The following is a 24,189-nucleotide window of genomic DNA, read 5'->3' on the forward strand; positions in this document are numbered from 1 at the left end:
CGATTATTTTATGGTGAAACATTGCAGCATTACGTTATTTTATGGTGAAACGCTGCCTCATTACAAATATTTGGCATCTATGGGGGGGGGGGCTATCCAAATTTCCACAAGGGGGCCCAGTGATTTCTAGTTATGCCCCTGACTACTACCTAAACTGGGGATAGCTATAGACCTGGCTATCTATTCTGGGGACACCTAAAGTATGTCTATACTGGGGACACCTATGGACCTGGCTACTTATACTGTACTTATACTATTTATTTATATAGCGCCAACAGCAGCGCTGTACAGAGTATGTATTGTCTTGTCACTAACTGTCCCTCAGAGGGGCTCACAATGTAATCTCTACCTTAGTCATATGTGTGTGTATGCATGTATCGTGTAGTGTATGTATTGTAGTCTAGAACCAATTTTTAGGGGGAAGCCAATTAACGTATCTGTATCGTGTGTTATTGGGGTGTGGGAGGAAACCGGAGTGCTCGGAGGAAACCCACGAAGACATGGGGAGAACATACAAACTCCTTGCAGATGTTGACCTGGCTGGGATTCGAACCGGGAACCCAGTGCTGCAAGGCGAGAGTGCTAACCACTACGCCACCGTGCTGCCATACTACTGTACTATAATGTACTGCCATCTTTATCAGTACTTCACAGAGTACGTAGTCATGTCACTGACTGTCTTCTGAGGAGCTCACAATGTAATCCCTGCCATAGTCTAATGTCCTACCATATTATTATGTATTTATATAGCACTGACATCTTCTGCAGCACATAGTCATCTTACTGACTTTTCTCAGAGGTGCTCACAATGTAATACCTACCACTATTGTGTGCGAGAGAACACTGGCTAATGTGTTTCTTTTTTTTGGGTGGGAACATTTCCTACTTGCTTTTTTTTAGGGTCACTTTACTCATATCCGGGGAGAAAACACTGCCCCACTGACTTTGGGTTGCACTCTTACTAGGAAATTTTAATTGGTCACACCCACTGTATGTTATGGACACACCCACTGCATCCACGCCCATTTTTCGCCACCCATTATTCGGCAAATGTCCTTTGGGAGGGGGGGGGGGGCCTTCATGGGTTTGGGGTGCCTAGGGTGGCCCAAACCCTAAATACAGCCCTGACTTCAATTCTAAATTTGCTAGGGGTATGAATAATTATGGGCAGCACTTTAAGTAGACAGTTTCCTCTTACTTTTCTACCATTATGTAATTCCCTCTTAAATGTAAACATATTTGATCAACATTCAATATTGAGTTCTACAGAGGGATTTTTTTTTCTCGCCAGCGATGCTGAGAAAGCTTTTCATAGAGTGGCCTGGGATTACACAAAGTAGGTCTTGTGCTTGTCAAGTCTGAAAGAAAATATGGTGACCTGGATAACCCTTTTATACAGTGACCCTAAAAATAGAGATCGCTGATTATCAGCAAAATGTAATCTTAAAAATACAGTAGACCCACCCATGGATGTCCACACTCACCCATTATTTTTATCATGACTTTACAACATTTCTTGACTGTAGTTAGTTAACTAAAATATCAAAGAGTTAACTGAAGGAATGCAAGCTTTTAAAGGTGACCTTTTGTTCCTTCTGACAGAACTACACATGATACCTTACGTGATCAAAGAAATAACGAGATCTGGTAAATTATCAGACTTTTAATGATTGAAAATTGCATGCTGGTTATTCCTTTAAACCTTTTACCGTTGCAGAAAAAAAGCAAGCAAAACTTCTCTGTAACTCGGTCAAAAGACGGGATTGTATTTTTGGGGATTTTTTTTTTACTCAAAATTTTCAAGAATAATTATGTTGAGCTTGCACCGACCTGAAAAAATGGAATAAAGATGACCTAGCACTGCTGGAGAAATGTACAGAAATGACAAGGAATGTCTTACACAACATCAGGGGCGTTGCTAGGATCCTAAGAGATCCGGGGCACGTCAGCCGGAAAATGGGTGGGGCCACACACCTGGATGTGGGTGTGGTCATGGGTGGAGCCAAATTTACATGAACTTAACAGCGGTCTAAGTAGGCCTGTCTAGCAAAATGTTGGATGAAGCCCATCTCCCCCCTCTATTAATACAAGGAACAATGCAGCATATCACATAGATAGACAGTGTCACTTATATATAACTAGGCAGAATTACCTGGCTTCTGTGCTGGCTGGTATGGCTTTGTGATGGGTGTGCTGCCCTGCTGTCAGGTTGTCTGGCAGTTCCCCCAATTCCCTGACCTTCTAGTTGACCCCCACCCATGCTCCCATGGGCCTTCCTTTGAGGCACCACTACTCCCAGCATGCCCCCATAGAAGAACCACAGCTCCCTGCATGCCCCATAAAGGCATCACTGCACCCAGCAAGGCACCACAGCACCCAGTATGCCCACATAGAGGCCCCACAGCACCCAGCATACCCCCAGTTGATGCACCACAGCTCCCAGCATGCCCCCATTGAGGCATTACAGCTGACTCTGCCTTGGGGACATCAGGGGCACCCCAGAATAGATCCAGGGCACATGCCACTGATCTTTGGGGCTAGCAGTGCCCCTGCACAACATGTAGACCATAAGGTCCAGAGTAAACTCTTAACCTTTACGTAGGCATATGAAGATATGTCAAGAGTTATCTTGAGGGGTTTTGAGCAAGGACTGCCCTTTTGATCCCATGTGATACATTTTGAACATAACTGATGATTTACATTCAATAAAGAGGGAAACTATGCTTTGCTATCTCCAGAATGCTGGGAGATCATTGATTCCTAGAAGATGGAAATCTTGGGCTATTAAAGGAATGGGTCAGAACAACTAACATCCATTGTTCAAGAACAGCTGAATTATTACGATACATTGCAAAATATACTGCATCCCTGCCCTTTTTTGCATCAGTTTTCCTCTAATCCCCCATTCTCCCATGCACTACTTTTGTTATATTTGCCTAAGTGAGTGATAAAAGATGCTGAAAATTTCCTCAACTGGATATTTGATATGTTGTTTTCTGTTTAGCCTTTAATTTTCACTGCTAAATGAAGGAGCCAGGAGGAAATGAAATGCTTGAGACGGTTATGATGGAATTTTACGCCAGAAGATAATAACCCTCAGTAAAGGCTGGTTTACACTTGGTGCTTTGGCAGCGCTTTGCTGATCACCGGTGATCAGCTAAGCGCTGCTGCTAATGTATCCCTATGGATACATTCTCCCTGCAGCGTCTGCAATCAATTGCAAATGTGCTGCATGCAGCGCTTTGGTGACGATTGTGCTGTGATTCTAGTTCTATTGAACGGGAATCAAAAGCGCAATTCTCGGTAAAAATGCAAACATTTGTACGCATTAGCGCTCCAAATGTTTACTAGCCTTAAGGCCTTCTTCACACTGGGAATCACAAAACTAGCTTTATGCAATGTCATTTTCCTTCTGTTTTTCTCTACACAGGAAAGCGATTTTGGAGCAATAGCATTTTGCAACTCTATAACATTAAAATGCAATTGCTCCAAAACCGCGACAAAAATTCTGCTTGCAGCACTTTTGTGATTTTGGCAAATCGATGATGATCAATTAGTGTAAACACTGCCATACACATTACATTGCAGTAGTGCTTATCAAAACGCTACAGAATGCCAGTGATTGAAAAAGCTGCTGAAATTGCTAGCAAAACACTCAAGTGTGAATGAGGCATGGTATACAGAGGAGGAGTTACACATGGCAATGCATGATGTTATCTGGCTATGCTGTTATGTAGAATCCTTGCTGTAAATCAGTACCCTGAAATTCTAGGAACACCTATTTGCAAGCCTGCAGGGATGTAACTTGATGTAATTCTGTGTACACTGTAGTTAGGCCTCGTTTCCACTATCGCGAATCCGCATGCGTCTTGCATATGTGGATTCGCATAGACAATATAAGTGAATGGGCCTTTTTCCACTTATGCGTCTGCGGGAGCGTTTTATTGTGCAGAGAAAATCTGCACGGAACACCCTGCAGAATTCGCCTGCGCGTGGAATGCAGACGAATCGCACACAATGTATTTAATAGGGAAATCGCATGCGTTTTCCCCATGCAGTTTTTTGCCACAAATTCGCATGCGAATTCGCATAGGTACCAATGTAAATTCCCACAGGCAGTGACATGGTTAAAATCGCATATACCCTCACCTATGCGAATTTGCTGCAAAAAACGCATGCGGAATCGCATCCGCATGCGATTTCATCAGCGGTGGAATCCAGGCGATTCCGCACCGCAATAGTGGAAACGAGCCCTGATGCATTCCTTGGGACTTTGCTTTTTTAACTTGTTTATGTACACAGTCATTGTGCAGTAATTTATGCAACTAATTTGCCCAGTCATTGAAGCATTGTGTGTAGTTCCACAGGATGGTGGTTGTTTACACTCCAGAGGTCATATGCAATTCATTTCTTCACCTGAGTTTTCTCCTAGGAGATCATTTTTCATTTACAAATTAAAAATAACTCTCCAGCACTTTTCAACAAAAAAGTAAACAAAAAAGTACTATTTTTTTTTAGCAATTTCTTGCTTTCTGGCTTAAGATGCAATTTATTGACAAATTTAAAAATATCATCCAGGAGAAAACTCAGGAGAAAAGGGACTGACAAGGGGTATTCCCAATAAGCGCAATCTGAGTGCATGGGTCAGGAGAAAATAGGAAAACATCCTGTGCCTGAATCATTTACATGTGTTGCAAAATGTATTGAAAAAATTAGTTCATTTAATTAGTTCATTAACGTAATAATCACTAAGACCTGGAACCCACTAGTAGTACGTTATTAAGCCGTTTCTAAGCCGTTGTGATTTGTATAGCTCTTGCTATTGTGATGCTATGAGTGTGATCCCACTTGAGCGATGTGATTTTATAGAAATTCCCCATAGCATTGCATTAGCAAGAGCTTTTCAAATGATTCATTTCTCGCTTAGAAAAAGGCTGCTAGTGGGTTTGAGCCCAATGGCCACGTGATTTTTAACTCTCCTGGAGTGTTAAAATAATTGGCCTCAGCATTAGAATGGTGCTTTTAATTATGTAAATTGGCAATTTCTATTTCTTTGGCTGAGCTTTCTTCAGCAACACACATTCCTTATCAATTACTTGCTGCCACCGTATCTGCATATTCTTAATCATACTATTTTTTTTAAAGGGGAACTGAAGAGAGAGGTATATGGAGGCTGTCATGTTTATTTCCTTTTAGACAAAACCAGTTGCCTGGCAGCCCTGCTGATCCTCTGCCTCTAATACTATTAGCCATAGCCCCTGAACAAGCATGCAGCAGATCAGGTGTTTCAGTGGTTCAGACTTATAAGTCTGATCTGACAAGACTAGCTGCATGCTTGTTTCTGGTTTTAATCAGATACTACTGCAGAGAAATAGACCAGCGGGGCTGCCAGGCAACTGGTATTGATTAAAAGGAAATAAACATGACAGCCTCCATATACCTCTCTCTTCAGTTCCCCTTTAACATTCTTGCAAAATATATATATATATATATATATATATATATATATATATATACATACATATCATCAGTGTGCCCGCCAAGCCTTTTTGACCGCATTTTCCCCCTTTTTACCTGTCTCGGTGTAACGAACGGTGGAGCACAGAGAGGATCTGATTACCGGTGATCTGCAGTATCACTGGGAATACAGATTATATACCAGATTATAAGTGATCTGCAGTATCAACGATAATCCGATATACCCGCTAACCTCTGTACACCCGGGTAGAGTGTAGTGTTTGGTGCAACAGTAACACTTAGAGGACTAGGCCTCAGAGCAGTAAGGAGTACTGCACGGATTCCTTCCGAAGACCTGAACTCCCCAAAGCGGGAGGAGTCAGGCTGAGAGTAGGAAGGATTATCTGTGAGTGACACTCTGGAGGAAGTGTCACTAACAGGACGGGGAACCGCCTCAAATAGTAAGGTCGGTTCTCGAGGTCGGACAAGCCAGGTCGTAACACACGGGCAGACAAAGTACAGATTCAGAAGGCAGAAGCGGAGTCTAAGGTACAGGCAGGGTTCGGCAACAGGGTATCAGATATATCAAGGTACAAAGTCAGGAGGCAGAAACAGAGTCTAAGGACGAGCTGGGGTACGGCAACAGAGTATCAGAATGGCAAGGTACAAGATCAGAGTTCAGGAGGATAGTCAGGCAGGCAAAGGGTCATAACAGATAATCACAATCAAACTAGTACTTTAAGCTATCAACAGAATCTAGCTAAGTGTAGGATTACAGCTCCAGCTGGTCCCGGCACACTTAAAGGGAAGGTTCACGCAGGAGCTGTAAAAAATAGAAATCCAAATCCACTTACCTGGGGCTTCCTCCAGCCCGTGGCAGGCAGGAGGTGCCCTCGCCGCCGCTCCGCAAGCTCCCGGTGGTCTCCGGTGGCGAGCCCGACCTGGCCAGGCCAGGTGCCAGTTAGGGCTGCTTCTGCGCTCCAAGTTGCGTGTCACTTGTGCGCGCTGACGTCATCGGACGTCCTCCGGGCTGTACTGCGCAGGCGCAGAAGCTTTCTGAAACTATCAGAAAATTTATCGAAACAGATCGGACATGTTGGATATAATCGATCTGTAAGGTAAATCTGTCAGAAAATTGTAAGGTATGTACCTAGCATAAGATATATGTTGCCTCCAAGCGGTTTCAAATTAGTAATGGAGGATTTTGTGGACTTTTTAAATTTGGTATTGAAGCAGCATTCCTGTATCATTTCAGCTCAGTGTCATTTGTTTGGCACACAGCGCCATTTCTCTTATCCATAACAAGGCAGACTTCCTCTTATGTAATTAGTTCTCTGAGTCTGAATGTGGTCCAGCACTATTGAGGGGGTTATGAAACAATTAACTTGCTGAAGAAATGATGCAGAGAAGCTCTGAGCTCTCTCTGGATATATTTGTTTATCTGCATACAAAATCAATAGACCGTGAAGAAGGAATATTCAAAAGGAGACAAAACAAAGGAGAAGTTAGACACAGACATAAAAGGTGGGCTCTTGTTTTCCAAGAAAAGTATTCCAAAAGAGAGCCTGTTTAAACACAGCTTGCTGTTTTCCCAGAAGGACCCTCCCTGCAGGGAACTGCTAACAGAATGATGTCTATGCCAAAACTGCATTTTCTGCATCCAGATGGGTCCTCCCCATCTCTCCTCACTCACCCACTCTCTCTCTCTGTCCTCATCAGCGCTCATTATTTAATTAGAAATCCTAATTAAAAAAACAGCTGATGAAAGCTGGTGGGAGGCAGGGGAGGTGTAAAGACAAGGCAAGCTATAGATAATCTAAGCATTTTGTGAAGGAAGGAGAGAACGGAAGATTCTGTCTTAATTATGCACTGTAATGTGTATATTGCTCACACATTCCTACATCTTGGGTAATTTGAAACTAAACTCAGAACTTCCTCTCTGCTCTAAAAGATTAGCCATAGCATGATAATCTTTATAGAAAAAACCTGTAATCAGTGGCGTAGCTAAGGAGCTGTGGGCCCTGATGCAAGTTTTACAATGGGGCCCCCCAAGCACTCTATACATAACAATTTATACGGCGCACCAAAATCTGCCAATGGCAACTACAGTGTCAGAGGTGCAAGAAGGGGATGGGGAACAGTTTGTTAATGATTACCACTATTCAAAGTATCTACAGAAGTCATTATTATGAGCATAGGACCAATAGAGAGCTAATTCTGTACTTAAGGGAGGGCCCTTCGGGGCCCCTCTGGCCCAAGGGCCCTGATGCGGTCGCTACCTCTGCACCCCCTATTGCTACGCCCCTGCCTGTAATTACAATATATGGAAATCTAAAAAAAAAAACCTAAAGTTTTACTTGGTTTCACTTCAGCAGTAAAAGGGTTAAGCCTCTGTGTTTACCTTTTGGACAACTACATTGACAGAGCTCTCCTGCAGTCTATTCACAGTTGCTGATAAGAACTAATTAGATAACTATGGTATATGTGAAATAAAGTTTTTTTGATTGAGTGCTGTGCAAGATTGTGGGTTTTCTTAAAGTATGTGCTTTGCCTCCAATGGGGTGATATTCTCTTACCAGGACAAACGGGTGACAGGCAGGTCAAGCCTATAAAGTTGCTTTTGATGTGTTTTACTGATAGAGAACCGTTCTCTGTGGAGTCATCTTCGGCTTCAGATTCCAATAGTAAAATATCAGCAATCTTGACCAATATTTTACTGTTGCTAAACCTAACTCTACTCTCACATAGAACCCTCCACTACAGATTCCTAACCCTAACCCCTCTGGTGTCGCCTAACTCCCCTCCACTTGGCACTTAACCCTAAATCCCTCTTGTGGCACCTAACCCCCTCAGGTGGCGCCTAACCCCAAGTGGCAACTAACCTTAACTCCCCCTGGTGTCGCCTAACCTTAAAGCGGATCCGAGATGAAAAAGTAACTATAACAAGTAACTTGTCTATATATCTTATCTAAAATTTAGATTTAGTTTACACAGCAAATCCAGCTGCAAACAGCTTTAAAAGTTTATAGTTATTTATTGCTGTGATACAATGAGGGCAGCCATGTTCTGTTTGTCACACTGCATTGAGGCAAGCTGATAGCATCTCCATTATTAAATCAAGCATCTCCATATTAAAACAAAACAAAAAAAGTATTTGGCTTGAGGAATGCCCTATAAACTATATGAAAGTAACACAATTGTGCAATTTTCCACTTTAACTCCCCCGGTGCCTAAACCTTACCCCCCCCCCCCCCCCCCCACACACACACACACACCCATCCACAGAGCTGCAATTTGTAGCAAGCAAACACTAGCCGAATGAGATACCAGGGAAACAATTGTGCAAACAAAGTCTAAAAGAAGACACGCCCTATAGGTAAAACCCCAAGATAAAGTGTCTTATTGTAAGTGGACCAATTGGTCAGACGATATACCTCCTGCGTTAGGAGGAATATCAACAGGTACACTCCCCTGATAGGGGCAGTTTGCTGCCGGTATATGCAACTGGCTTCGGGGGTCTTTGCTGATCCCCCCCACATTCAATAAGTCGACGTGGGGTGTAGCTATCCCGCAGGCAGTGCAACAGTGTACCAGGCCAATGGGTGAGGTGAAGGGCTATAGACAGACTGCCCTTAGTCCATTAATAACGGATAGGGTAGAGCCCAGAGTACTGCCTCACACCACTGTACCCTGATGCAGGGACAGGATGGATGGAGTGCTGTGTTAACAAAAGTGCCCAGTGCTGTACATATAAAACCTTAATATGAACATATTTCGCCCATAGACAGGGCTTCCTCAGAAGGTGCTATACAATATATACAAATTTACATAACAGTGGTTAAAATATATTACACAGAACCCCCCAGCACCATCCCTCAAAGCTTAGGTCAAAGCTACACGAGCCATGTCAGGCCTCTGTTTAAATAGGTGGTGGAAGGGGAAGTGGACAACGCCCATAGTCTGGGGCGTGTCCCAAGGCAATCTGCCCAACATCAATATAAATACCCTCTACAGGGTGGTTAAGTGACTCTGCGGAGTATGTACCTTAGATGGATGCGGGCGCTGTAATTGGAGGCGCATACCGCCCTCACGATCGCCCAAGGGGATCCGCCATACTGTGCCTCCAAACGGGCTAGCTCCATGTATGGATGACTAGCGCATGCGTGAGGCGCCCGGTGTGGTCATGGTAACGGCGCCGGCCCAGGCCGGCGTCATAGCCGCCTCCCACTGTGTTGCCGGGGAGACGCACTGTCTGACAGCCTATTGGTTCGCCCATGACGCCGCGGGGCGGGGCTCCATGACGGAGCAGCCGCCTGGTACACGCGAGAAGCGTCAGGTGTAGTCATGGAGACGGGCCTAGCCATAGTCGGCGTCACATCCGCCATCTACTGGGTTGTCAGGGTGATACACATGCCGGCACCCCATTGGACCGCCCGCAACCCGTGGAGCAGGGCTCGTGAACACACCCAACTCTTGGCAGCATCTTGCGGGGGGGGGGGGGGAGGGGGGGGCCTAATTGTCATGGCAACATGATGCAGACGCTTCGCAGACAGTATGTAGATCGTCAGCGAGTCGTCTGTCACACCAGGGGGGCCTGTGCGCATGATGTATACATATGCTGGTAAAAAGGTCAGCCATTGGCTGATGTGCAGCGCATGATATTCAATGAGAGCATATATATGTATGTCCAGGAGGCATGGAATGGGGGAAAAAAATTTAATAGGTCAGAGAAAGTCACTTATAGCCCTTCCACCATGAACAGAGAAGCGAGGGGAAGGGGGAGGATCCTGGCTGGATCGATGTGGAGGAATCGGGCACAAAAAAGGGGCACAATGCAAGTAATAAAGGTGACAATCCACATGTGTCATAAGAAGCAGGCCAGATTAAAATCCTCGTTAAGTCCTTTAGGGGCAATGGTTTCAAGACGAAATATCCACTCAGACTCGATCTGTGTGAGCTTGCGATCGTAATTGCCACCTCTCTTATCATGTCTCCAGCATTGGATTCCCCAGAAGGAAATGTCAAAGCGATGACCGCTATGACATTCATTCATATGCCTAGCAATTGGGGTGCTGCTTTTATGTGTGATATTACCCACATGCTCCAACACCCTTTCCTTTAATTGTCTCGTTGTTTTACCCACATACCAAAGATTGCACGGGCATTTAGCTCCGTATACCACTCCGCGTGTCTCACAGTTGATGAATGATTTAATTGTGAACGTTCTACCGCTATGTGGGGCTGTGAAGCTTTTGACAGTAGGTACATACTTGCACGCCTTGCAGTGCCCACACCTAAATGACCCCACCGGTTTGGGGGGCAACCAGGTCTAAATGGGTGCAGTAACATTTGAAAACGTGCTATGTACAAGTATGTCTCGGAGATTCGCCGACCTTCTGTATGTGATAGCTGGGAGAGGGGATAGATGTTTAACGAGGTCCTTGTCTTTTTGCAAGATGGGCCAATAGTGTTTGATAATTTCAAACACATCATGCGAATGCTCAGTAAAGGTTCCAATCAATCTTGGTGTGTTAACTGATTGTGTATTGTTTGGGGTGCCTGATGTTGCACCCCCTGTGGGTCTCCTTTTATCAGCTAGGGTCTCTGCCCTGGGTGTATGCAGGGCCCTCCTGTATGCCCTGTCAATCACCTCATCAGGGAAACCCCGCTGTCTAAAGCGTTTATACAGCAATTCACATTCTCTCTTAAACGCAGGTTCTGAAGAACAGTTTCTCCTAGCACGCAGAAACTGCCCCACCGGTATACTGCGTCGGAGAGAGCTGGGGTGGGAGCTTTCCCATTTTAACAATGCGTTGGTTGATGTCGGTTTGCGATAGATTTCTGTTTCAATGCGTCCATTTTCATTGATTGAGATATTGAGATCCAGAAAATTAATATTCTTAGGGTGGATCTCATGGGTAAATCTCATCCCTATCCTATTGTCATTAAGGATACTCACAAAATCATGAAAGACAGAGGTGGGACCCTCCCACAATATCAGCACATCGTCAATAAATCTACCCCAGTAGAGAATATGTGACGTAAAGAAAGACAAGTCATCTGTAAATACAATGCGGTCTTCCCACCAGCCCAGGAACAGATTGGCGTAGGACGGCGCGCACGCCGTCCCCATTGCACTGCCCCTGAGCTGGTGGTACATGCGCCCCCCAAACATAAACACATTGTGTGTAAGGATGAACTCAAGTAGTTCCAAAAGCAGTCCATTGTGTTCATATAGATGTTGTCCTCTTGTATTGAGGAAAAAACCTACAGCATTTAAACCTAATTGGTGTTCAATATTGCTGTAGAGAGCCTCAACATCCAAGCTGGCCAGACAGGTTCCGGGGGGTACCTCCATGTCCTGCAATCGGAGTAATACATCTTTAGTGTCTTTCAAATATGATGGGAGGGCCTCAACGAACGGTCTCAGGAACCTGTCAATGTACTGACTGGTCACATCAGTCAGGTTGTCCCTACCTGATACAATGGGTCTGCCTGGAGGGGGGGTGATGTTTTTGTGAATTTTCGGCAAAGCATAGAAAACCGATAAAACGGGGAATTCAGTGGATCTGTATAACCTAGTATAATCATCATTATCTAGACAGCCTCTATCTCTACCCCTTTTCAAGATGTTACGCAGTTGTTCACAGTGTATCTTGAGGGGATTATTACTCAAAATCGCATATTGTTCCCTGTTTCTTAGAATGGTGAGACACATTTGTTCATACATTTCCCTGTCTAATATCACGACATTCCCCCCCTTATCTGCAGGTTTGATGATAAGGCGGTCATCATTTCTGATCAGATACTCAGATAAAGTAAGGGCTAAACTCCTACAGGAACAAAAGATCCTACTGGAACTGTCAGGGCACCCTGAGTTCGAGAGATTTGAATCCAAACTACAGAGGAAGGTTGAGGCACTGACAGAGGAAATTAAAAATAGAAAACAGAAAAAATATCTAAGAGATAGCCAGGATTTTAAAAACAATAAAGTTTATACCTGGATGAACCAGACACAGTCCTCACCTCAGGATAGTGCACAGGCCAGTGGAGCTTCTGAAATAGACACACAATCTGGCAGTGAATCAAACACTTCCACCTCTCGTGACCGACCACACAGTAACAAAAAGAGTAAAAAGAGAAAGCCTGGTCAACGCAAACCCCAAAACCCACCCAGAAATCCACCGAGAAACAGTCAAACCGGTTTTTTAGACCATACCCCCGCCAATCCCAAACCAATATGTGTAGAGGGACAAGAACGAGAACCCCATATAGGAAAAATGAAAGAACAGGCAAAAACACTGAGAAACAGACAGCAATGGGGATATACAGGCAGGTGGAGGGGCAAACCGAATCATCAGTGGTAGAGGGAGAAGGTGCCAGTAGTATGGATCAGTCGCAGATGAGATCTGACCAGCTAAGGGTGGTCAACCTCTCCTCTGTCACTTTGACATCTACCCAAATTTCTTTGTTAACAAAAGGCCTCACCTTTGTACCGACTAGTAGATTTAACGCCTTTGATTGGACTAAGGATGTAAATCTCTTTGCAAGGAAACTTGCACTCATTAAAATGTTTGAGAACAAAGATGCAAAGGACAAAAAAAGTGCCCAGAGTGAGAGGGAAGCTTTGGAAGCTCTTCAGGAATTGTTGAATGAAAATGAAAATGAAGGTGATAACGTGACCTTAGCACCCCCCAGTGGAACCAAACCTAAAAGCACATTCTGTCCATCTATAAATCAATATCCCCAAATCCACACTTTTGTGGACATGGTAACACGTGCCTTACGTACATTAGAGACCAATACAGCACGGGTTCCTGTTCGGGACAATTTAAGTTGTGAGGAAAGACAGGCCTTGAACACACTCAGAAATGATGACCGCCTTATCATCAAACCTGCAGATAAGGGGGGGAATGTCGTGATATTAGACAGGGAAATGTATGAACAAATGTGTCTCACCATTCTAAGAAACAGGGAACAATATGCGATTTTGAGTAATAATCCCCTCAAGATACACTGTGAACAACTGCGTAACATCTTGAAAAGGGGTAGAGATAGAGGCTGTCTAGATAATGATGATTATACTAGGTTATACAGATCCACTGAATTCCCCGTTTTATCGGTTTTCTATGCTTTGCCGAAAATTCACAAAAACATCACCCCCCCCTCCAGGCAGACCCATTGTATCAGGTAGGGACAACCTGACTGATGTGACCAGTCAGTACATTGACAGGTTCCTGAGACCGTTCGTTGAGGCCCTCCCATCATATTTGAAAGACACTAAAGATGTATTACTCCGATTGCAGGACATGGAGGTACCCCCCGGAACCTGTCTGGCCAGCTTGGATGTTGAGGCTCTCTACAGCAATATTGAACACCAATTAGGTTTAAATGCTGTAGGTTTTTTCCTCAATACAAGAGGACAACATCTATATGAACACAATGGACTGCTTTTGGAACTACTTGAGTTCATCCTTACACACAATGTGTTTATGTTTGGGGGGCGCATGTACCACCAGCTCAGGGGCAGTGCAATGGGGACGGCGTGCGCGCCGTCCTACGCCAATCTGTTCCTGGGCTGGTGGGAAGACTGCATTGTATTTACAGATGACTTGTCTTTCTTTACGTCACATATTCTCTACTGGGGTAGATTTATTGACGATGTGCTGATATTGTGGGAGGGTCCCACCTCTGTCTTTCATGATTTTGTGAGTATCCTTAATGACAATAGGATAGGGATGAGATTTACCCATGAGATCCACCCTAAGAATATTAATTTTCTGGATCTCAATATCTCAATCAATGAAAATGGACGCATTGAAACAGAAATCTATCGCAAACCGACATCAACCAACGCATTGTTAAAATGGGAAAGCTCCCACCCCAGCTCTCTCCGACGCAGTATACCGGTGGGGCAGTTTCTGCGTGCTAGGAGAAACTGTTCTTCAGAACCTGCGTTTAAGAGAGAATGTGAATTGCTGTATAAACGCTTTAGACAGCGGGGTTTCCCTGATGAGGTGATTGACAGGGCATACAGGAGGGCCCTGCATACACCCAGGGCAGAGACCCTAGCTGATAAAAGGAGACCCACAGGGGGTGCAACATCAGGCACCCCAAACAATACACAATCAGTTAACACACCAAGATTGATTGGAACCTTTACTGAGCATTCGCATGATGTGTTTGAAATTATCAAACACTATTGGCCCATCTTGCAAAAAGACAAGGACCTCGTTAAACATCTATCCCCTCTCCCAGCTATCACATACAGAAGGTCGGCGAATCTCCGAGACATACTTGTACATAGCACGTTTTCAAATGTTACTGCACCCATTCAGACCTGGTTGCCCCCCAAACCGGTGGGGTCATTTAGGTGTGGGCACTGCAAGGCGTGCAAGTATGTACCTACTGTCAAAAGCTTCACAGCCCCACATAGCGGTAGAACGTTCACAATTAAATCATTCATCAACTGTGAGACACGCGGAGTGGTATACGGAGCTAAATGCCCGTGCAATCTTTGGTATGTGGGTAAAACAACGAGACAATTCAAGGAAAGGGTGTTGGAGCATGTGGGTAATATCACACATAAAAGCAGCACCCCAATTGCTAGGCATATGAATGAATGTCATAGCGGTCATCGCTTTGACATTTCCTTCTGGGGAATCCAATGCTGGAGACGTGATAAGAGAGGTGGCAATTACGATCGCAAGCTCACACAGATCGAGTCTGAGTGGATATTTCGTCTTGAAACCATTGCCCCTAAAGGACTTAACGAGGATTTTAATCTGGCCTGCTTCTTATGACACATGTGGATTGTCACCTTTATTACTTGCATTGTGCCCCTTTTTTGTGCCCGATTCCTCCACATCGATCCAGCCAGGATCCTCCCCCTTCCCCTCGCTTCTCTGTTCATGGTGGAAGGGCTATAAGTGACTTTCTCTGACCTATTAAATTTTTTTCCCCCATTCCATGCCTCCTGGACATACATATATATGCTCTCATTGAATATCATGCGCTGCACATCAGCCAATGGCTGACCTTTTTACCAGCATATGTATACATCATGCGCACAGGCCCCCCTGGTGTGACAGACGACTCGCTGACGATCTACATACTGTCTGCGAAGCGTCTGCATCATGTTGCCATGACAATTAGGCCCCCCCTCCCCCCCCCCCCCCCCCCGCAAGATGCTGCCAAGAGTTGGGTGTGTTCACGAGCCCTGCTCCACGGGTTGCGGGTGGTCCAATGGGGTGCCGGCATGTGTATCACCCTGACAACCCAGTAGATGGCGGATGTGATGCCGACTATGGCTAGGCCCGTCTCCATGACTACACCTGACGCTTCTCGCGTGTACCAGGCGGCTGCTCCGTCATGGAGCCCCGCCCCGCGGCGTCATGGGCGAACCAATAGGCTGTCAGACAGTGCGTCTCCCCGGCAACACAGTGGGAGGCGGCTATGACGCCGGCTTGGGCCGGCGCCGTTACCATGACCACACCGGGCGCCTCACGCATGCGCTAGTCATCCATACATGGAGCTAGCCCGTTTGGAGGCACAGTATGGCGGATCCCCTTGGGCGATCGTGAGGGCGGTATGCGCCTCCAATTACAGCGCCCGCATCCATCTAAGGTACATACTCCGCAGAGTCACTTAACCACCCTGTAGAGGGTATTTATATTGATGTTGGGCAGATTGCCTTGGGACACGCCCCAGACTATGGGCGTTGTCCACTTCCCCTTCCACCACCTATTTAAACAGAGGCCTGACATGGCTCGTGTAGCTTTGACCTAAGCTTTGAGGGATGGTGCTGGGGGGTTCTGTGTAATATATTTTAACCACTGTTATGTAAATTTGTATATATTGTATAGCACCTTCTGAGGAAGCCCTGTCTATGGGCGAAATATGTTCATATTAAGGTTTTATATGTACAGCACTGGGCACTTTTGTTAACACAGCACTCCATCCATCCTGTCCCTGCATCAGGGTACAGTGGTGTGAGGCAGTACTCTGGGCTCTACCCTATCCGTTATTAATGGACTAAGGGCAGTCTGTCTATAGCCCTTCACCTCACCCATTGGCCTGGTACACTGTTGCACTGCCTGCGGGATAGCTACACCCCACGTCGACTTATTGAATGTGGGGGGGATCAGCAAAGACCCCCGAAGCCAGTTGCATATACCGGCAGCAAACTGCCCCTATCAGGGGAGTGTACCTGTTGATATTCCTCCTAACGCAGGAGGTATATCGTCTGACCAATTGGTCCACTTACAATAAGACACTTTATCTTGGTGTTTTACCTATAGGGCGTGTCTTCTTTTAGACTTTGTTTGCACAATTTGTAGCAAGGAAAGTAAATTTTGGTGCCCGATAGCAAATCTAGGCCATTGTAAAAGCCATGATTTGTGGCAAAAAAAAAAGAAAATTTCAGCACCTGTGAGTAGCCCGAGAGCGGGCACCATCATGCGTCCAAATTTCCATTCTTTGCCGCAAATCATCACTTTTACAACAGGCAAAGTGAAGGAAGGACAGTGCTTCAGTGCAAATGACAATAGTAAAATATCAGTAATCGATATTTTATTACTGCTAATCATAACCTTATTCTCACACAGAACCCTCCTTCTACAAACCCCTCCTGGCCCACGGCTTACCTTATACCTCCACTACTAACTTAACCAACCTCCCCCCAAGGCTAACCTTAACCATCCCCGCCCCCTTTCCCCGCCAATCTGCGGAAAAAAAATGAAATTTTTTTTTAGTTAAATATCTGCAATGGGGGAAATGTGGGTGCCTGAAATGAAAACTACGGCTATACATAGCATGTACCAAATATGGGCATCTATGGGGGCACCCAAACTTCCGCCAAAACGTGAGTGCCCAAATTTCCTGTCGCTTGAAGTTTTTTTATATTGCTTGATGTTATATTGGACCTAAAGAAGAGAGATTTGTTATTTGTGCAGGAAGCGGCAGGTTCTCGCAAGGGGATTCATTAATAGTATGAAGGAGAGCTTGTCAGACAGCTTGTAGTCAGGGAGTCATTGTGATGCTGTCAACACAAATGGACATGTCTGACTGTGAAATATTTTCTGTTTATGTTATGTGTCTGTTAAGACAACTAAAATTAGAATGCCAAAAATACATTATGTTCAGGTTAAGTATGTTAAAACAATGTACCTGTGTTTAATGTGTTGCGGGGTGAGGAGTGAGCAGTAAATGGTCAACACTCATTTGGACAAAATTTGTATCATCACTGTGTATTTATTTATACATTTCATATCTTCTGCAGCACATCACTATATTATAATGAACATACAAACTACATGCAGGCAGTGTCTTGGCACAGACTTGCATCTACAACCCCAGCTCAGTAGGGTAAGAGAGAGTGCTATCCACTATACCACCATGTCATCCATAATTATGGATTTTTGAATATCACTTTCACTTATAAATAAGTGCTACACAGTAATGAAGGGGACACAAAGGTTGTAAATGGGTCCTTTGCTCCATAATCCCCATATGGGTCCTCTTTGGGACCACTGTATGCTGCTGGGCTCATCCCCCAATGCCTAGACATGCGCTGCGGCCCCCAATGCTGATAATGGCAACAGAGCATGCTGTAGTGTTTTACCTGCTGGAGTATTTTCTTACCTGGCCTGCTTGTAAACTACTTCTGTCCCATCAAATACCTGAGCCTCCTCCTGGTTCCCTGCTGTGCCAAGATGGTCACTGGTCCCAATGGTGTTATTTAATTGTTGTTGAGAGGACAGGTAGGAAACCTAAACACTTTAGCTCGCTGCAAAGCCATTACTGTGTGTGTATGTGGCAAGCGGGATGCTCAGAACTGGCAATGGTAGGTACTGCTGTAATAGGAGACAATGGAGGGCATTGATGGGTGACATTGTAATGGGTACCATTTTAACAGATAGCATTATTTTAATAGGGATTTATTTTAACAGAGGGCGTTACTGTAATTAGGGGAAATATGATATTAAAGCGGACCTGAACTCTTGCACAGGAGAGAAAAAAAAACAGAGACACCCACCCTGTGTGTATTTAGAGAGAACAGTCTGTCTAATTCTCCCTAACCTGGAAGTAATAAGCCACTGCAATTTGAACTGTCATCTCTGTCCGACCTGTGCCTTTCAGACAGGCTATATGTAAACACAGGGGGTTAACGGTTTTTGTGCTTGCATGAAACCAGGATTAAACACTCAGCAGAATTTAGTAGGAGTTCTGACTGCTGCCACAAAAAAAGTGTTTTCTGTAAACGTTATAATGCTGTTGCTTATCTTTTAGAGCAGAGAGGAAGTTCTGAATTCAGGTTCACTTTAATATTATTAGAAATATTTGCCATTATTTTATTGCCTAGAAAAGGCCATTGAACAATCTCTGTTAACATACAGTGCATGCCACCAGCCAGCCAGTCAGAGCAGAAGCAGTCAGTGGTCCAGCAAGTATGTGAATGTTGTATTTAACAGCCATGTGATTGTAAGGTGCATACCTGGGCCTATTCTGAGGTTTTTTATTTTGTTTAGCCTGGTTGTCCTAGATTTCTTAAAAAAAATAAAAAATCTCGCTGCAGGCATTTGGCTTCAATTGCACAATGATTGATTTGAAATCAGCAATCCCTGCTAAGCCTAGAGCTACACAGTCTTTCACGGACTAAAAACAAACAAACTCCGTGACAAAATTACTTTTTGTGTAAGGCCCCGTTCACACTTGCGGTTTAGTAAAAACCGCACCGGATGTCCGGACCGCACCGTATCCGGACCGGACCTGATCCGTACGGTTCCTATCCGGATCCGGTCCGGATCCGGTCCGTTTGCATCCGGTTTCCGTGCGGTGTGAACACGGTTGCGGTCCGGATCCGGTTTCTTAAGGAGATACACATCCTGTAAATACCTGGGGTCTGGGAGGTCAGCAGAAGGGTCTGGGGTCATTGTTGGAGACAAGTGGACGTGTGGAGACCATCCGTGGATACAGAGACTGCAGTTGGGACCATGGATCCAGGCATTTTTTACTCGTAAACCTGGGAATTCTCTCCTTCCTGTTGTTCGCCTCCTTGTCAGACATATCAGACATGTTGCTGCCAAAAAGAGCTCCAGCATGAAATCGCTGCTGCCCCACTCTTTGAACGCTGGGCCCATGTGGTCCCCATCCAAAATGCATAGGAAGTGGGGTAGAACGTCCGGTTTTTGTAGCCAGTGTGTTGTGCGCTCTCCGGCTCTCATTGCTTTGTATTGGCCGGATGGTGCAGTCCGGCTCCTCCCCGGATACGGCTGCCGGAGGAGCCGGACCAAAAAATAGCGCATGTTGGAACAGACGCCGGAGTCCGGATCCGGCCCGGATCCGGTCCGGCTCCGGTCCGGCAGAACGGACGCATGTGAACGGACGCATAGGCTTTCATTGCTATGCCGTGCGTCCGTTCCGTCCGTTCTGCAAGCGGTCCGGCTCCGGCACGGCGATTCCGGATGGCCACCGCTAATGTGAACCGGGCCTTACTGCTGGGGATTTTTGAAGGTTAGTCTCATCAATTGCTGAAAGATTAACCCCATTTTCTGTTCAAGTGTAAAGAGCACATGATATAGAGGTGAACACTTGATCACATGACTGAAAACTAAGCAAAGCTATTGCGTGCAGCAGATTGAATATAAATTGCCTGTGTAGCATTAGGATGAGGGGCTGATGAGTTTTTATATCTAGGCAGGATCAGGTATGCTCAGTATGTCGGGTCCATTGCTTGTTTGTCTTTTCATTAACCATTAAAATATCTTTTAACCATAAACCGGGCACATTCCTCTAAACTAATTGTAAGTTTTCAGAGCAGGACACCTGTCCTATTGATTTATCTCTGTGAGACAAATAGTTCAGTGATGACTAAGTTTTAATAAAATGTGACAACAAAGCTAAGCTAAACTAAACAGTGATTGGCTCTTATAACTCCTGTGTGCTTTTTTTTTAAATTCTTTTTTAAGGTCAGGAACCAGTGACCCATACTGCATAGTCAAGGTGGATAATGAAGTTGTGGCACGGTGAGTACAAAGTGACATTATTCTCGGTTATGCAGTATCAAGATATGCCACACTGTAATAAGCACTTTAATTATCTTGAATATGACAAAATTAACTACCCACAGACATTGTTTATACAGACATCACAGAGGGTTGGGCAAGAGTGTGGCTAGAATCCCAAATGATCTGGGGCCCCAATGGAGCGGCAAAAAGTGGGCTTATTCATGACAGATTATGAGTACAATAGCTCCACAATACCTACTTCTAGAATACTTCTAGAATCTTGCAGAACTTAATAAAGAAGACATTTTCCAGAAATCATTAGGCAGTTACCCCCAAAGAACATAAATAGACAGATGTTTTTTTGCCCAGGCATTATAATTAGCCAACATGTTCCCCCAAACAACATAATTAGGCACCACAACCACCCAAAATAACATGATTAGGTACAGTGTACCCTTAAACAACGTAGCTAGGCAAAATTTCCCCCCAGTATCATAATTATGCAACATAAGTGGGCAATAATTTCCCTCAAACAACATAATTAGGCATCACATTCCCTGAAACACCATAGTAAACTGCAGCCTCCTCATCTTCTACAGTAAATAGTCCACACACCAGGCTGGACTATAATGAAATGCTGGCTGACCCACTGCAGCACATATCACTATGCATCAAGTGAGATTGTCATTATGGAGAGCTTTGATATGCAGAAGATCACTTCTGCCTCCCACCTTGGCACATGTAAGTGGTCTTTTAATGGGACTGTTAAGTCCTGTGAAAGGCTTGGGGCACCGCTGCTAAGGATTCGGGTCATGGGATTAGCTCTACTAACACCACTGGGCGGGGGAAGGGAAAGTAAAAAAAGTAGCTGATCAGTCCCTTATTACAGCTTATTCGGAAGCTGGGAATAATTTAAATAATTCCAAATAGATCAAGTGCTAGATTCAATAAAACATTTTGAGTCTAATAAAAATATATTAAAAATTAGGAATAAACACATGGCGGAAAGCTTGCGGCTGCATTAATAAGTAGGCCTATGTGGTAAGGGGGTGCATAATCCATATCAGCTATATATATCAATCGTTAAGCACATCCACTATGTGTTTGCCCAGCATTACAGTGGAGCGTACTGAAGGACCACTAATTCTGAAGTCAGAAGGGGCCAGTTCTTGGCATACCCAGCATTCTGCACACATTGAAGCGCTGCCCAAAATATAGTGTGGTCACCATTGTATTGTATATACTCGAGTATAAGCCTGGAAATTTAGGTCTGATTCACTTCATAAAAGTATAGGGGTCGACTTATACTCGAGTCATGGGCAACACTGAGCACACTGAATTATGTGTGCACTAATAATGATATTACCATTTGCAGCAATATTCCAATACCTTATATTTAGTTGGCTGTGTACTGAGGGGCCAGGATACTTTTATGTTTAACAATACACGTTCCCTTTTAAAAATATGTGTATTTGTAACATAGGTACGCCACATAAACCCCATGCTGCCTTCTAATGAATAATGCAGCTATAATCCCTTACTTAGTTTCTGTCTTTGAATTACTTATGTGTAGAATATATGATCTGTTTTCTGCACTCCAGATCTGATGAGTGCTATACTGTATGTAACCTATTCCTTTCTTGTGAACTATTAAGGCTGCTATCCTGACTACCTTGTTGTGATGTCGATCCTCTGGCTAAAATATATTCTAATACAATATACAAATATATGCGCGCTGCATGTTACAACCAGGAGAAAAGGATATTACAGTGGTGTGAAAAACTATTTGCCCCCTTCCTGATTTCTTATTCTTTTGCATGTTTGTCACACTTAAATGTTTCTGCTCATCAAAAAACGTTAACTATTAGTCAAAGATAACATAATTGAACACAAAATGCAGTTTTAAATGATGGTTTTTATTATGTAGTGAGGAAAAAAAAACTCAAAACCTACATGGCCCTGTGTGAAAAAGTGATTGCCCCCCTTGTTAAAAAATAACTTCACTGTGGTTTATCACACCTGAGTTCAATTTCTGTAGTCACCCCCAGGCCTGATTACTGCCACACCTGTTTCAATCAAGAAATCACTTATATAGGAGCTATCTGACACAGAGAAGTAGACCAAAAGCACCTCAAAAGCTAGACAACATGCCAAGTTCCAAAGAAATTCAGGAACAAATGAGAACAAAAGTACTGTAATTGAGATCTATCAGTCTGGTAAAGGTTATAAAGCCATTTCTAAAGCTTTGGGACTCCAGCAAACCACAGTGAGATCCATTATCCACAAATGGCAAAAACATGGAACAGTGATGAACCTTCCCAGGAGTGGCTGGCCGACCAAAATTACCCCAAGAGCGCAGAGAAAACTCATCTGAGAGGCTACAAAAGACCCCAGGACAACATCTAAAGAACTGCAGGCCTCACTTGCCTCAATTAAGGTCAGTGTTCACAACTCCACCATAAGAAAGAGACTGGGCAAAAATGGCCTGTATGGCAGATATCCAAGGCGCAAACCACTTTTAAGCAAAAAGAACATTAAGGCTTGTCTCAATTTTGCTAAAGAAACATCTCAATGATTGCCAAGACTTGTGGGAAAATACCTTGTGGACCGCCGAGACAAAAGTTGAACTTTTTGGAAGGTGCGTGTCCTGTTAAATCTGTCGTAGAAGAAACACAGCATTTCAGCAAAAGAACATCATACCAACAGTAAAATATGGTGGTGGTAGTGTGATGGTCTGGGGTTGTTTTGCTGCTTCAGGACCTGGAAGGCTTGCTGTGATAGATGGAACCATGAATTCTACTGTCTACCAAAAAATCCTGAAGGAGAATGTCCGGCCATCTGTTCGTCAACTCAAGCTGAAGCGATCTTGGGTGCTGCAGCAGGACAATGACCCAAAACACACCAGCAAATCCACCTCTGAATGGCTGAAGAACAACAAAATGAAGACTTTGGAGTGGCCTAGTCAAAGCCCTGACCTGTATCCTATTAAGATGTTGTGGCATGACCTTAAAAAGGCAGTTCATGCTAGAAAACCCTCAAATAAAGCTGAATTACAACAATTCTGCAAAGATGAGTGGGCCAAAATTCCTCCAGAGCTCTGTAAAAAAGACTTGTTGCAAGTTATCGCAAACGCTTGATTGCAGTTATTGCTGCTAAGGGTGGCCCAACCAGTTATTAGGTTCAGGGGGCAATTTCTTTTTCACACAGGGCCATGTAGGTTTTGAGTTTTTTTTCGCACTAAATAATAAAAACCATCATTTAAAACTGCATTTTGTGTTCAATTATGTTATCTTTAACTAATGGTTAACGGTTTTTAAAGAGCAGAAACATTTAAGTGTGACAAACATGCAAAAGAATAAGAAATCAGGAAGGGGGCAAATCCAGTCTGACTTCAGTCAGAGCACCTGATCTGCATGCTTGTTGAGGGGCTGTGGCTAAAAGTATTAGATACACATGATCAGCAGGAAAGTCAGGCAACTGGTATTATTTTAAAAGGAAAAATCCAGATCCTTCTCAGTTTAGGTTCCCTTTAATTCAGTTTGCAAATTGCAAAAGAAATGCACATACAAGTTCGCATAAATTTGCAAGCATATTTCACATGCTCAATTTTCCACTCCCTGGACGTCGACCGTGGCTAGCGCGGGACATCAACAAGGGTCCGTGGTAGTTCTGGAGATCAGGCCAGGTTATAATGATGGTGCGTTTCGACACACCAGTGTGTCTT

General features: G+C 44.3%; 1 protein-coding gene across 4 annotated transcripts in view; it reads left to right on the forward strand.

The window, feature by feature from the left end:
* RASAL1 (RAS protein activator like 1) overlaps positions 1 to 24,189 on the forward strand; it is a 128,266-nt gene that overhangs the window by 21,981 nt on the left and 82,096 nt on the right. For 3 of the 4 annotated variants that reach the window (XM_068239937.1, XM_068239947.1, XM_068239965.1), the window contains exon 2: positions 20,427 to 20,483. The exons of the other annotated variant lie outside the window; for it this stretch is intronic. In XM_068239937.1, the coding sequence (XP_068096038.1) occupies positions 20,427 to 20,483 (57 nt within the window). The remainder of the gene's footprint in view (positions 1 to 20,426; positions 20,484 to 24,189) is intronic. 4 annotated transcript variants of the gene reach the window in all.

This window comes from Hyperolius riggenbachi, chromosome 1 (genome assembly GCF_040937935.1).
Source record: "Hyperolius riggenbachi isolate aHypRig1 chromosome 1, aHypRig1.pri, whole genome shotgun sequence".
Lineage (NCBI taxonomy): Eukaryota > Metazoa > Chordata > Amphibia > Anura > Hyperoliidae > Hyperolius > Hyperolius riggenbachi.